The following is a 15,700-nucleotide window of genomic DNA, read 5'->3' as shown; positions in this document are numbered from 1 at the left end:
TGGATAAATAGTATTGAAAGAGCATGTGGTTGTTGACAAGTTCTTTATGAGCACATCTTTGCCAAAATCCACAAAACCCTGTGGTCCCCAGTCTGGAAAAATACTGCATGCCGATCATTCATTCAGCCTTCTCCCACAGGGAAGCTTCTCTCACCAGACTGAATTAAAGTCCCGTTGTCAGAGCATGTGTTGTTCATCCTGAGGCAACTATACCTTTCCTGTACCATTGATGCCAGTTGTTTGTCAGAATGTCCAAGAGAGAACTGTAGCAGTACTGCTTCTTTAAAAAATCAAGACTTGTGTTGTTTCTACGTTTTCAAATATGATTGAAGTTCATTGCACTTCATGTGCCTAAACTGCACAACATGCTTAGTTTTGAGATGAAACCACTTTTACCATCAATAGAACATTTCCATCAATGCCAAAGGTTTCCTGGTGGCTCCCTTTAATGAACTGCTTTTCCAGCCCCAACCCGTGTTATGTGATAATATTTTCCTGGGAATACATGAATAAACAAAGGTCTAGTCTACTCACCTCAAAAAAATTATAATATACCAAAGTAAGAATGCCACCAAAGTTCAATTTGGTCAACCATTGGCTTTCTTGGGGTTACTTAAAGGAATAAAGGGTTTAATACAGGAGCAGAAATAACTCAAAGATGACTCTACAAAGAAGACTACACTCTAATATGAGTGACAGTTATCTGGAATCCTGAAGTGTACTGCACAACCTTCAGGCAGCTCAGCAGGTTGAAGAGTAGCCTTTCCAGGCAGCTTAAGTCTGTCCAAGTCTGTTTTAGGAAGCATAGCTCATCTCTCTACCTTTTACAGGCAGCTGGGCTTGTCTGAACATGTTTCTCAGCAGTCTCGACTGTTTACATAAGTTTAGAGAAGTTTGCAGGAGGGACCTAGAGAGTCTTGTCAGATTCAGGGACTTCCTGAGGCTTTTGAGTTGTATACTTCCCAAGTTTAAGAAGTTTCCCTGCAGTCAGGCATGGTGGTACAGGCCTGTAATCCCAGCTCTTTGGGAGGCAGAGACAGGTGGTTCTCTGTGAGTTTAAGGCCAGCCTGGTCTACAAAGCAAGTTCAGGACATCCAAGGCAACACAGAGAAACCCTGTCTAAAGGAGGAGGAGGAGGCCGAGGAGGATGAAGAGGAAGAAGAGGAGGAGGATTCCCTGTAGGCTGGAATGTTTCACTTCACCATAGAACATCCTATTTCTTCACATTCTCCTATAACATCCCTGTTTTAAAGACCTTCACTCCAAGACTGCCAGTTTTACCTCAGAAGAAATTGCTACATTTCATTCAGTTTCTGATTTGTTCTGCTATATTTTAATCTATTTGTTTTTCAGTTTCTTTGAAATTAATTCATGTATCATTAGTATTATTAGTAATATTAATAGGAATAGTAATATTCTTTTATTTAATTAAATAGTATATTATATGGATATAATATAAATTATTATCCATTCCCTGTCAAGACACTTACGTTATTTGTGATTCATGATTATTTTAAATAAAAATTAAAACTTCTGTTGAGAGAGTAAGAAGGTTTTTATGTAGTGTGTTCTTTCTGAAACTTTGTGATTTTACTCTATCAATTAAACTGGTAGTAGTTGAACTAAAGGAAAACAACAACAAATTTATATGAGAACCAAACATATACACACAGGGTTGGGGGGGGAACAGTTGACATTTCCAGCTTACATGAAGCTAAACAAAGCTGTTATGGGCTTGGGTCAGAAAACAAGAGCCAACATGCTATGAAGGTTGGAAGGAGACATACAGTAAGAAAAGCTGACTCACTGGGCAGGTAACAGTATCTGCCAGCTAACAGATGGCTGTGGTTAACTCTGTGAGAGAAAGGAGACCTCACCAATGAAAACAACCTCATCCTGTGAAAAGATCTCTCCTAGGCAGACAAAGGAATGTGGGTAGAAAACCTAGCTTACATCTACTGCCAGGCTGTTCAGTTCACTAGTATAGTTTTCCTTTCCTAGATGTACCTGTCAGCTGTATTTTACAGAAGGGCAGCATGGATGTGCAGAGGTCAGCAGTTTCTCTGAATAATAACAGGAAAGGAATCAGGGAAGCACCTTTGTGTGTGAATAGTTTCCTCCCTAGACCATCATGTAAAACCCATGAGGACACAGGTTTTGCTCCTCCTGTGGTAATGTCTGGGCGTGAATGGCAGATGGTTAATACGTATTCATTACTTTCTGTTGCTGCAATAAAACACCACAACCAAAAGTAACTTATGGAAGCATTTATTTTGGCGTACAGTTCCAGAGAGAGAGTCTGTAATGGTGGGAGAGGTGTGGCAGCAGAAAGCTGGAGCAGGAAGCTGAGAGCTCTCAACGCCAAACACATGAAGAAAGCAGAGAAGGCAAACAGGAAGTGGGGCAAGGCTGTAAACTCCCAAAGCCTGTCCCCAGTGATGCACTTCCTCCTGCACAGGACATCCCATAACCTTCCCAAACAGTGCCACCAATGGGGATTAAGTGCTTATGGGGTACTTTCTCATTCATCCCACCACATTTAGCTTCATTAGGAATTGCCAACCTGGTCCCAAAGTGAGGGTTCCATATGAAATTGTCTGAGAGCTCCAGGTTTCTACTCCTCTTCAGAATATGCTGTGGGAATCTTAGTCTACAGGGAGCTAATTAGTTTTAATTTGCATTCCCCTTATGACAAATGATATTTTAAGTGCTTATTGGCCATGCATATATTTTCTCTTGACTATCCAAATATATGCCTAATTTTTCTTATTATTGTTGAGTTGAATATGGATCTAGTTCACATCATAAATTGTGTGATGTATACCATATGTACATTTTACATATATGCTAACATATTACATATGTAATATAATCCATAATACTTGCTCATATCACTAATAATGATAATGTCTTACTTTTCTATTGCTGTGAAGAGACATGATTAAGGCAACTTTATAGAAGAAAGTGTTTAATCAGGGCTCATGGTTTCAGATGGTTAATCCACAACCATCATGTCAGGGAGCATGGCAGCAAGCAAGCAGGCCAAACATTGAACATTAGCTGAGAATTAACTGAGAAAGAACTAACTGGGAATGGCATAGGCTTTTAGAACATTAAATCCCACCCCCAGTGACACCTCCAGCAAGGCCAAACCTCCTAATCCTGCCCAAACCGTTCCACCAATTGGAGACCAAATATTTATATGAGCCAAAAGGGCCCATTTTTTTTATTTAAACCACCACATATAGCTATAGATATGGTTATATGATATACATATATTTTGCAGAGATGTTACATTGAAAATAAATCAACTCAATTTTTTTCTGGTGTATTCATGAGGATTTTAGTCAGCAGCAAACCGTATTATTTTGGAAATACACAGGGTTTTCCTGTTAACCCATAAAGGCATTGAATTCATGACCCTCCTGTGTTAGTTTCGGGAGTGCTGGGATTATAGACATGCATCACAGCCCTGGAAAAGTAAGGAATTGTACTCTCTCCTTACTTCCAATATGAGCCTCTTCCCAAGGTGACCCCCAAGTCTCCCCTGTGTTTGACCCAAGGAGTCTGGTGAAGGCTCTGTCCCACAGGGTGTGCTCTGTAGCCATCAGGACAGCCACAGACTCTTCCCTGTCCAAAACTCACAGTGGAGAAACTTCTTTCTGATGGCTGAATAGCAGCTGCTTCAGAGCTCTTTCAGAGACAGAAGAGCGTCTCTCCCTTTAGGGAGCAGCCAGCCATTTAGCCTATGGTATCCACTTCTCAGGCCCACTGACACTGACAGATTTTGCTCTAACTTTTTCATAACTGAAGGCTCTGAACCAGCCAAACTGAAAGAAAAGCTCAGAGCAGACACCATTTAACTTCCATGTCCCTCGGCTTGGTGTAGGATAATGGCAGAAGTCTGAACTTGTGCTGGTCTCATCCAGCCACAGGCTGAGAGCAACGCACACAGTTGGATCCGTTGCTCTCTGCAACGAGGGAGGTGCACATGGGGAGTCAGGGTGCCTCTATAGAGCAGGGTTCCCAGTCTTGGGGTTGTGACCCCTTTGAGAGTTGGAGGACCCTTTCACAGGGTCCACATAGCAGATATCCGGTATATTACATATTGACATTACAACAGTAGAAAAATTACAGCTATGAGGTAGCAATGGAAATAATTTATGATGGGGGGGTCACCAAAACATGAGGAATTGTATTAAAGAGTTGCAGCATTAGGAAGGGTGAAAGCCGCTGCTGTAAAAGGAATATAAAGGGTCTATTGAATGCAGACTGTGTCAGATTGTTTAATTCAAAGACGTAAAGGTCTCCTCTGTGTCGGACATTGTCCGGAATAGGGACTGGGAGAGCTAGAGAGGGGGCTTAGTGAGTAAAGCACCTACCAAACAAGAATAATGACACAACTTTAGAGACCCTGGCACCCACATACAGAATTCAAGTGTGGCAGCGTGAACTTATAATCCCCATACTAAAGAGGAAGAGATGAGAGGAGAGCTCCCTGGCCACCCAGTCTAACTGATTGGTGAGCTCTATGTCCAATGAGAGAGCCTATCTCACAAAAAAGATGAGAGAGATAGAGGAAGACACCTCTGCCCTCTAAATGCACGTGCGTGCACACATACACTACAAAAAGAAAATTAACAACAACAAAAAAATAATAATAAGGAGTGAGTTCATGATTGGAAAAACCCTCTTGTCCCTCTTGTGCATAAAAAGAAATAAGCTGAAGCTAAAACTCTAACTGGTGATGAGTCAAAACCCAGTGGCATTGTTCATGATAGGGAGCACCAGACACTTCAGTGCTTAAGCGATGCCTGGGCTCCTGCCACACACTGGACAGTGATTACAGACTCGATCCTTCACAGTACAATGGGTAGGTCTGGGGCAGACATTCATGTTCTGCCAGGAAACTCCAGCCCCAGTGTCAAATCACACACAAGCCTCTAGCCATCCAGATGCCCAGCTCATGGGGTGAACCTGTACCTAGCTGTCATTTTTACCAGTTGTAAACAAGCAAAACCAGGAAATATAACCTAATCAGTGTGAGCACGCACAGATTCCCTGAGGATCTGACATTCTAACTAACAGTCTGAAATGCAAAGATCTCTTTTCACTATGGTCCCAAGAGTTCATTTAGCCTTTTCTTGTGCTTTCTTCTCCTCGTGACACTATTATTTCTTACAAATGTTATGCTTGAGAAGTGAGAGCCAATGCTGACTTCCCACACTGTTCCCAGCCTTCCTAAAACCAGAGAACATCCTACAGCCCTGGCACTTCTGTCCATAATGTCACATATAAATTCTTGGGAAGATAACAGAATATGACAATGCAGCCACTCCTGATGAGATCTGATAGACTAAGATCAGAAGGAAGGAGAGGAGAACGTCCCCTATCAGTGACTTGGGGAGGGACATGCGTGAAGAAGGGGGTGTGAGGGTGGGATCGGGAGGGGAGGAGAGAGGGCTTATGGGGGGGGGGATACAAAGTGAATAAAGTATAATTAATAAAAATTTTTAAAAAATTACCCCAAAGAGTAAATAATAAAGAGTGCACATATTTTAAGTGAAATCAAAATGTTTAAAGACAGTGTAAGATTGTTGAATGGGAAAACTGAAAAAGTAATAATTTTAAAAGTTGTATGTAGAGTAGAATATTTTAAAAAATTAATAGCCAGGGATGGGAGGAGAGCTCAGTTATCAAAGTGATTGTTTTGCAAATGTGAAGAACTGAAATCTCACACACGAAACCACACACACACACACACACACACACACACACACACACACACAGAGGATTGTAACCCCAGCCCTAGGAACAAGGAGACCAGTCAATCTCTGAGGCCTTATGTCTAGACATCTATGGGTTCAAGTGACAGACCCTCTCTCAAAAATGAGGCTGACAGCTCCTTAGGAATGATATGTGACACGTATGTCTTCAACATATACATACACACATGTACATACATATAAGCACACACTGGTGCCTCTTCACACACAGAAATTTTTAAAAAATTTTTTTCAAAGTCAGTGAGTGAGTTTAATTGGTTCCTGTGGGAAAGGTGAGAAGAGAAAACATACTCATTTTCTTTTCTATTTCAAAGCTTACTGGTGCAAATGAGAAATAGAAGTTTATCCCACTGCAGAATTAATGCATTAGCTTGGGAGGCTCACTTGAAGAAAGCCTTTAAAAGCCTGTGGAATTCCAGCTCTTCGAAAGCCATTGGCGATTTGAGGTTACAGCCCTGTGTCAGTGACTGAGAATACCCACAGCCCTGGTGCTGGGTTTACAATAGAGAACTCAGCAAGATCCACCCACTGTCCACCTCAATGAGGCTGTGCATTCCTGCTGAGAAACCTGAACTCTGTGGGAGGCAGATTTTACAAAATAACCCCTACAGCCCTGAAGAGAGTGTAAGACCATGCATTGAACACCACAGGACATTACTTGCTCAGTATGCTCGGGAATATCAATTCCCAGGGTATTCACATTTTTCCAATGTTATATTTTTTATTATTATTTGGTAATTTTTACATAATGCTGCCTTCCCGGGACTGCCCCATGTTGAGTCTTCCCTCCCCCAAAGAAAAGAAAAGAAGAAAACCAAGCAATGACAGCAAAATGCACAAATCCAATTTGTGTTCTCATATACTCACTGGAGCATGGTCAAACTCCTAGTGACCAGCAGCCCACCGAAGAAAACTGAGTCCTTTCTTCCCCACCTGCACCCCTGCCAGATGCCCATAATTGTGAAGAGCTAAGCCTCAGCATCCTTACCACAGTTTTTAAGAGTTCTTTTCAATGACTTCCTGTCTAGACTGTTACTTTAGGGGAAGTGGGGAGGGGCAAAGGGTGTCACAAGAACTTTCTATGACCTTCTTTCTCAACTGTGAGTCTGCAGTCATCATCCCGCTGCAAAAGCATCTTCCTCGCCCTTTACCATCAGCAGGAGTTTTAATATTTGGTGTGGAAGGTGATATTTGGTAAAATGTTGCTAGTTGGGTTGCGTCTTCTGTCCGTCAAAGGATAATGAGATGGAGACACATCTTAAAATAATTATCTCTTGGATTTTCATTCTATCTGGGGTTGAAGTCAATATCAGAAAATTTCTATTGGGGATGCTAATTTATCAGATTCCTGGGTGTGCCACCACACCACAGGCATCAACGTGCTGGGGCAATCGTAACTAATTTTGTTTATAAAAATAGTTAATAAGGAACCACATTTTCCAACCCCTTTTATCCAAGTCAACTCACTGTTGATGAAAAAATGGGAACTCTCATCTCTGACCAAGAGACAATCTTCAAAGTACATTAAGGACACATTCAAAAATACTGCAAATTAATTCAAGACCCAAGCATGTAAGTCCGCATAATAGATTTCTTTTATAGATACGGAGTCTGACTATAGTGGGAATGCAAATCAATTTCATACACACTTATAAAAATGTCTGTATAATTACAGGGTACCAAATCAAGTGCACGGCATCTAAGAACTAGATTGAGAATTCAGGGGCTAATTGCTCTCTAGGATATAAGAGGGCACAAAGGGCCTGGCAGTCTAATTCCTTCTCACTGCAATAGGTGGAAGTGGGTGTTGAGAAGTTAAAACACTCTTCTATTTCACATCGTCTCTGCTGCTAAATATTTGCCAACATGTCTTATATGATCAGGCATACTTTTAAAAGCTGTAAATTCCACTCATTAAAAATGATACAAAAAAATTGAAAATGCAACCCTGGAGGAAGGAGCGTAGAAGAAATCAGCAGTTGAGGAAAAGTGTGTGTGCACCAGGAAAAGGCTTGGTGGGCACCCAGGCAACAACACAGTGTGCATTCTCTGATGGTTTTACTCCCCCCTTTCTTTTGTGCCCATTTAGAGTTGGGTGTTTCTGATTCAGTCTTCTATTTTATAAAAGATAAAGGAAACGGTACCAGCACTCTTTTGAACTGTTTATTATGATGTGTGGCTAACATGTCAGGTACATTGAGTCACTCTCTGATGTACCAAACGTAAATAAACAGTGAAGAGGGTTCAAGGCTCGCACCCTCTTTGGATAACAGAGGAACGCGGCGGTAACCTGCGGAAAAGGAGCTGTGTCGAGGAGTTAGAAATAACAAACTCAGAGTGATAGCCTCCATGTTGCTGCTAACGAAAAAAGTGTCTCTCACTAAGTGTCTTAACATAGTTAACACGGTGGGGGCAGAGCTATAGCTATTACAACCTGGAATGCTATTTTCCATAAAAGTGAAGCATTCCTAGTTTCTGCTCTAACTTTCAGAATTTTGTGTTCCAGTGGTGAGCCTACACTTCACATGTCTCCTCCTCAAGGTGTTCATGCCCCAAAATTAGCCACCATCCTTCTGTTTCAAAAAGACCCTACCTGTTTTCCTGGCAAGCGTTGCCTGGTGATAGAAAACAAAGCCATTGGTAGCACCAAATAAACAGCCCTGGGAAGGTGACTCAGTATCATGATGCCAGCCCAGAAAATGACCCAAAAAGGTCTGGCTCCCAGGCTTGCAGGTTGCACTCAGGCAGGAGAATGAGCCAGGGTTTCCCCTCTGTCTTATCCCTGACCTTCACACCTCCTTGTCGCCATGACTACCTTTCACTGAAAGGGAAGAATTACTATCCCAGCAAAGAACCACACATGCCAAGTTTCCCTAGCATACAAATTGCTTTCCATACAAAGAACACATCTCTGCAGAACAGCAGAAGAAAACATGCTTGTATCCTTAAAACTTCCTTCATATCCCACTGACACAGAGAATTGAGAAATTTGATATGGTCAAAGAGTGGCTTTGATAGAGGTATATTTAAATGTTAATAAAATTATCTTACGTCTGAAAACATTACCTTTGTTCATGCATAGAACTGGCAAAGTGTACTGCCCAAGAAATTCATTTGGTGCTATGAAGCCTTCATTCTCAACCACAAAACGTATCAACGCCAGTTCTGGTACTTGAATAATAAATGTAAATGTTTCATTCCACCTTGGACTAAAAGCTGAAACACAAAGAAATGGTTGCAAGAATATCATAGATACTTTCTCTAAGAAGAACATCAAATAAAAATAAGTGTCTGGAATATTTATTTCTAACACTTTGGTGTAGCTACAACAATAATTTGTATTTTAGACCACTGAAATGTTTAATGTAGTCAATGAGCCAAAGACATTATGACAACAATGATGCTGGCTTGTAAAAACCTTATCTGGATTGCAGCCCCATCAGGGTTAACAGATTAAAAAAAAATAGAAAAAACAAACTACACCACAAAGATGTCACATTACTTACTAGCATTTTATATAACAAATTGTAGAAAAGGGTGCAAACCTGGGAAATCTGACTTTCAAGCAGAAACTGAATCCTTACGTAACATGACTGAAGCTAAGACACTCCTTTTGCAAAGAAATGGAAACATGAGGAATGTCAGAAATGACATTTTTCCTTACTGGTTTGTTACAGGAGGAACTCTTAAATGACATGAGCTCTCTCCCTTACTTTTCATTAATGATGATTTCAAAGTCCCAAGTTGATGAATAATTTGGTGCTCAAGTCAATAAGTCTTCCCAAGCAACCAATCCTTTGCCACAGCAAGAAATCCAAATTGTTTTTCAACTTGGCCCAAATCATCCAAAACTATAGAGTTAATGGACTCAAGATAATCACATCCAAACCACATCTGTGCTTATAGGTCCAAAGTTTGGGAGAAAGATTACTCCTGTTCAGGTACAAAGACAAATCTTTCCAACTCATGTCAATAGTTGTTAATTTTAGGGTCACTGACTTGTAGATAATTATAGTGATGCCTGTGGTTTCTATAGGGCTCCTGAAGTCAGTGGGTCTCTTTACTACTTACAGTCCTGAATGTGTTCTTTGCCCTTGGAAACAGTAAACCTTACACTAGCATAATCACCTTGGCCTAAGAACAAACATAAGTCCATAGGGTACAGAGGCAGATTTAGAGCACAGTCTTTATGGAGACTTCTAAACCTTTACAGAGAGTCTGCAAGCAGAGTCATTGGTCTTCCTCCCTCCCTTCCTCTGTATCTAATCTCTGTCTCTGTCTCTGTCTCTCTCTCTCTCTCTCACACCTATGCAAAAGTAATTGTTACTTTTATAGAAAGTATGCAGGGCATGAAATTTGTTTGGTAAGTGTATTTTCCATGTGTGATAAAACTGATGAGTTAACTATGCCTTATCCAAAAATCTGATCTTTTCTTTCCATGCATTCATATCTCAAATTATACTAGCTTTGTCCCAATAGTCTTACAGTCTGTCCTGTCCACCATCCTAGATTATTGCTCTCACAGGTGACTCGCATACACACCCTCCATTCCTTCCTGGACGTCACTGTCCTCTTTGCCTCTTGACTACCATGTCTTTTAAGCATTGGATTCCTATCCTGACACTTTTTATTTCTCATTTCTCTTTAATACTTTCCTACCTTGTCTACAGAAGCAATCTCCTGAAATCCTCTGTAAATGACTTAATTGTATCTGTTTCCCATAGGGAATCACTAGGAGCAAGCATGGCTTTCAAAAATGTCCTTGAGCAGTCCCAGTATAACTCACTGACTTTGTCATTCTCTGGTGTTTCTTGAGCATCCTATATTCCAGTCACCTTGGACATCTTGGCTTCTTCCTAGCATCTTGTAATCGTGTCTTCTTCATAGTTGAGAGTCATGTTGTTCTTTCTCCCATATGTACCCTTGTCCCCAACTATAAAAAGGAATCTATAATTTTTCTTACAACCATCTTCTGTGGGCCTCTTGAACATAGTCTTTTGTATTCTCCTTCAAGCCCTAATCATCCCCCATGATAATACTTCTCTTTTATGTCATCTATCATACTAAACTGTAGAGTGTCTATAGTAAAATTAACACATATTTAAATAGGAACCTAATAAATAGATTCTTAAGTCTTCTGATGCTTCAAACATCACAGGGCTTAAAGCAGGAGCTCAAGTCTGATGAACCAAATTCAATGTCCTTGGAGACATTCCCACAAAACCCAGAGGTGTGACCAACATTCTGCAGTCACGTTATTAAAAGGTACACTGAAGAAATTACTTTTAAATTACATTTTCTAAGAATTTTTTTTCTAAAGAGAAAACAGACATCCTTTTTTCCCAAGAAGCAAAAGAGCTCACCGTTTTTCTTGACAACACGGGTCTGCTGCTTGACTTGGTCACTTGGCACCCCATAGACTTCTATGATCACCAGCACGTCGGCTTTGTTAGAGAACAGGCTGAAGGGCAGCTGGATCCCACTGATGAGCTGCACAAACACGGATGGACAGGCGACTTAGCGAGGCAAGAAAATGCATTACCACTTGAGCTCCATCAGATGGCATGTCCCCAAAAGACAAAGACTCTAAATTATCTGCTGCAAAAATTGAAGCTGGCAAATCATGGGAATTTTACGTTTTAATCCTTTCACCTTCAAATATCACTAGATAATGACCAAGAACCTGCCAAAAATAGTGCTTCACTCAAATGCATTTATAGTGGAATCCACAATGTACAAGGTTTATGATTAATTTGTATATATTATTCTTTTTTAAACATGTTTAAGTTTGGTATTATTGTGTTCTCAAATATAAAATGTTGTACCATAATATTTTCTTGATGGCATTTTCTTAAAAAATAGTTTATACTTGAATTGGTTATAAAATTTGACATTATCCACTGTTATCTGTATTACCATAACAAGGAACTGGAGCCTGATAAGATCAACTACTGCATATGTATGTCAGAGACAGGGATCAAAAATATACTTCAAAAAGTTACAGGTTATATTTCCATTTCATTTTTTTTTGTCCCAAATAATTATTGAGTCAAAATTGTGTTTTGGTTTTAAGAACAAAGTGAACATAGAGCATTTGAACTAGGGTGATTTAAGATGAGAAACAAGCTGCAAGCCTAGGAGCTCAGCCCTCCTGTAACTACTGCCAGGAGCCGTACATCTCCCCCATGCCTCCTGGCTATACGCCCAGCTTCCTAACACCCCCTCTTCCCAGGCGTCTGATGAAGAGAGCTCATTCAAGGTCTAGTACATAGACGTGGAGAGCTGCACCAGAAGGCAGGAGAAGAAGGCCAGTTAGACGTGTGCTGACCCTAAGGTAGTGTCTGTTCATACAGGTACCAGCAAATATTTGACTACAGGTAGAGCCCACAACCCTCAATATAATTCCATAAGAGAATACAGTGGACCAACCCTCTTACAATTTAATCTTGTCCTGAACATTGTACGCGTCTACAATGACAGAGGAAAAGTGATGAGCAAAATCAAAGACAACGCTGCAGCTGACAGATTGCTTCAGATTCACGAGTCTCAGAAGAGAAGTAAAAGTAATATGAAAAATCAAATCATCTCCCACCCAAAAATTACTAATCCTACGGTATTGAACCCCAGTAAAAACAGCCAGGAAGAGCCTGCAGACAAAGAGTTAAAAAGAATGATTATAGCTGTATTTAAATATCTCAAATAAGGACAAAAGAAAAGAAGTGAATGAAATGATGAAATCAACTAAAGATATAAAAACTCTATTCAATAGAAAATGGAGAAAAAATTGAAATAATTCTAGAAATGAAAAACTCACTAAGTCAAATAAGAAATTAAAAAACAACAGACTAGGTCAGGTGTAAAACAATAAGACAGAGCTGGAAGACAAAGGGAAGAAGTGAAGAGAAATGGAGATGAGAGGAGAGGGGAGTGGAGGGGAAGGGAGGGGAGGAGAAGAGAGAAGAGAAGCATAATAAACTGGAAATGTTGACCGTCTTCATCAAAAACTCAAGGAAGCTTCCAGTAAATCCGGGCCTTCTGGTTTCCAAGTTGTGCTCTCATAACCTGGGAGATTAACATAACCAACTACAAATCTCCTTAGAATAACCGCAAGGGGGGACTCACCCATGTGGCCTCAGTGGCTACTTCCAAGGAGCATCAGTAACCTGTTTGTTTGAGTCCAAGCTACTTAACACCTCACCATGAGATTCTCAGAGTACGAGCCCAGAACCTCCATCAGCATCTGTGTGCACAAACTACTTCATTTCCAACAGGACAGCACAGATGCTCTCTGTACTATTCTCAGCATGCAACAGATGTCACTCATTCAATTAGCTTCCATATATGTAGCATGTGTTTTATGATAGACCCTGTCACTTAGACTTGAACAGAACACCAGTTCTTAGCTTTAAAGAATCGTTAGATAACTGGAGAATAAGAACAAGAAAAATGATCATGATGCTGAGGGGTAATTCTGTAATACGTACTTGTATAGGCTTGATGGAAAAACAGAAGGAAACTAAAAAAGAAGCACAACCAAGAAAAACTGCTTCCAAAAAGCAGTGATGTTTAAGTCATGAGTCAGTCAATTCATGGCATCTATATTTCATATCAGTACTTCGGAGGCAGCAGCAGGCAGATCTCTGTGAGTTCAAGGCCAGTCTGTTGGCCTAGATAAATGTTCAGAGATAGCTATGATTAGACAATAAGACCTTCTCTAAAGAATGGGGGAAGAAAAATATAGAGACAGAAACACACACACACACACACAGAGAGAGAGAATTCAAAGGGAAAGTAAACAATAATGAGAGGGAAAAGAATGTAATTCAAGGAGGTAAATCCTCTTCATGGTTATGGAATAAATTAAGGCCAGGTGTGGTGAGACACTGGTAGAGAGAAGAGAGCCAAGCCTTGACTAAGAAAGTAGCTGGTAAACAGAAATGAATGGTAAGTACTACTGAGATATCATTGTAGCAATGTAAGAAAGAGTGATTGGGAGGACTGAGACAGGCTGTTTAGTTTAGTTTTCTGCTATTGCTATAAACTATCCTGACAAAAGTAACTTTAAAGGAGAAATTATTGTTCTCTTTATAGTCAACCCTCACTGAGGGGAAGGCACAGCAGGAACTTGAAACAAGTAGTCGTGTCCACAGTCAAGAGCAAAGAGAATCGACGCATGCAAGCTAGCTGCTCTCCTTACCTTATCCTTTTAGAAAGCTCAGGACCCAAACCTAGGGAATGGTGACACCCTCCTTTCAGGCTGGGTCTTCCTGGACCATTTAACCCAAGAAGAAAATCTCTTCTGTGGGATTAGAGAGATGGGTCAGTGGCAGAACCCTTGCTGCCCTTCCAGAGAAACAGAGTTTGATTTGCAGTACTCACTTGGCAGCTTACAACCTTCTGTTACCCCAGCTCCAAAGAATGCAACATCCTCTCCTGGCTTCCATCAGTATCAAGCATGCATAGATGCATAGATATGAACACAGGCAAAACACCCATTCACACAAAATAATAAAGGAATATTTTAAAAGAAAATTCTCAAAGACCAATCTAACTGAACAATCTCTCACTGAGAGACTCTTTACCCAGGTTATTCCAGAATAGCTAAAGATGACACACTAGAACTAACCATTGAAGTGGGCTGAGTGGACACATTTAAGAAGTCAAAAGAAGAGACTGATGATAGATAACAAAATCCTGAAGCAGGACAGCAGCAAAAGTTGCTTAGACCAAAGGAATGTCTCATGAGGACCTGGAGTGGCCTGGAAAGAATTTAGATGGATGACATGGGAAGTAAAGGAGATGTTTAACTGCCCTGTTTTCTGCTCTGAGCTGGTCAGGCAAAGAGCACTATTCATTGACATGCCAATAAAATATTTAAAGGTAGATTGACTAGAAAGGGATGCTACGCTTGAAAAATTTAAGTTTGACAGGATAGTGATTTAATAGGTATGGATACTTGGTAGACTGTTTAAAATATTCTTCAGGTTCCAAATTAACAACAACAAAAAAAATGGCTATAAGTCTCAGCATCTGTTTTGATACCCTCCAGGGTAGAGCCTTTCAGAGGCCCTCTGTGGTAGGCTCCTGTCCTGTTCCCTGTTTTCTCCCTCCTCCGATGTCCATCCTCAATGCCTTTCTGAGTGGGGACTGAGCATCTTAGCCAGAGTCCTCCTTCCTGATTAGCTTCCTTAGGTGTATAGATTTTAGTATGTTTATCCTATCTTATATGTCTAATATCCACTTATGAGTGAGTATATACCATGTGTGTCTTTCTGCTTCTGGGATACCTTACTCAGGATGATCTTTTCCAATTCCCACCATTTACCTGCAAATTTCATGATTTCCTTGTTTTTTATACCGGAGTAATATTCTATTGTGTAGATGTACCACAATTTCTGTATCCATTCCTTAACTGAGGGGCATCTGGGTTGTTTCCAGCTTCTGGCTATTACAAATAAAGCTGCTACAAACATGGTTGAGCAGATGTCCTTGCAGTATACTTGGGCATCCTTTGGATATATGCCTAGGAGTGGTATAGCTGGATCTTGAGGAAGCACTATTCCTAATTGTCTATCAAAGCACCAGAATGACTTCCAAAGTGGTTGTATAAGTTTACATTCCCACCAGCAGTGAGGAGGGTTCCCCATTCTCCATCTCCTCTCCAGCATGTGTTGTCACTTTGGGCAGGGTGCAGGGAATCTTATGAAAGAAGTGGGAGATAGTAAGACCTGGGGAGGACAGGAGCTCCAGAAGGAGTCTGGGCACAGGGGTCTTTTCTGAAACTGATACTCCAGCCAAGGACCATTCATGGAGATGGCCTGGAAACCCTGCACGGAGGTAGCCTATGGCAGTTCAGTGTCCAAGTGGCCTCCATAATAATGGGGACAGGGACTGTCTCTGACATGAACTGATTG

At 40.7% G+C, this 15,700-nt stretch overlaps 1 protein-coding gene across 1 annotated transcript in view; it reads right to left on the bottom strand.

The window, feature by feature from the left end:
* Positions 1–7,987: 7,987 nt before the first annotated feature.
* Plcz1 (phospholipase C zeta 1) overlaps positions 7,988–15,700 on the bottom strand; it is a 49,869-nt gene continuing 42,156 nt past the window's right edge. The window contains exons 11-13 of the mRNA XM_055610410.1: positions 11,150–11,276; positions 8,853–9,002; positions 7,988–8,076 (exon numbers count right to left, since the gene is read on the bottom strand). Of these exons, the coding sequence (XP_055466385.1) occupies positions 7,988–8,076; positions 8,853–9,002; positions 11,150–11,276 (366 nt within the window). The remainder of the gene's footprint in view (positions 8,077–8,852; positions 9,003–11,149; positions 11,277–15,700) is intronic.

This window comes from Psammomys obesus, unplaced genomic scaffold (genome assembly GCF_907164565.1).
Source record: "Psammomys obesus unplaced genomic scaffold, mPsaObe1.curated_primary_1811, whole genome shotgun sequence".
Classification (NCBI taxonomy): Eukaryota; Metazoa; Chordata; class Mammalia; order Rodentia; family Muridae; genus Psammomys; species Psammomys obesus.
This window is presented reverse-complemented; position numbering and strand designations above follow the sequence as displayed.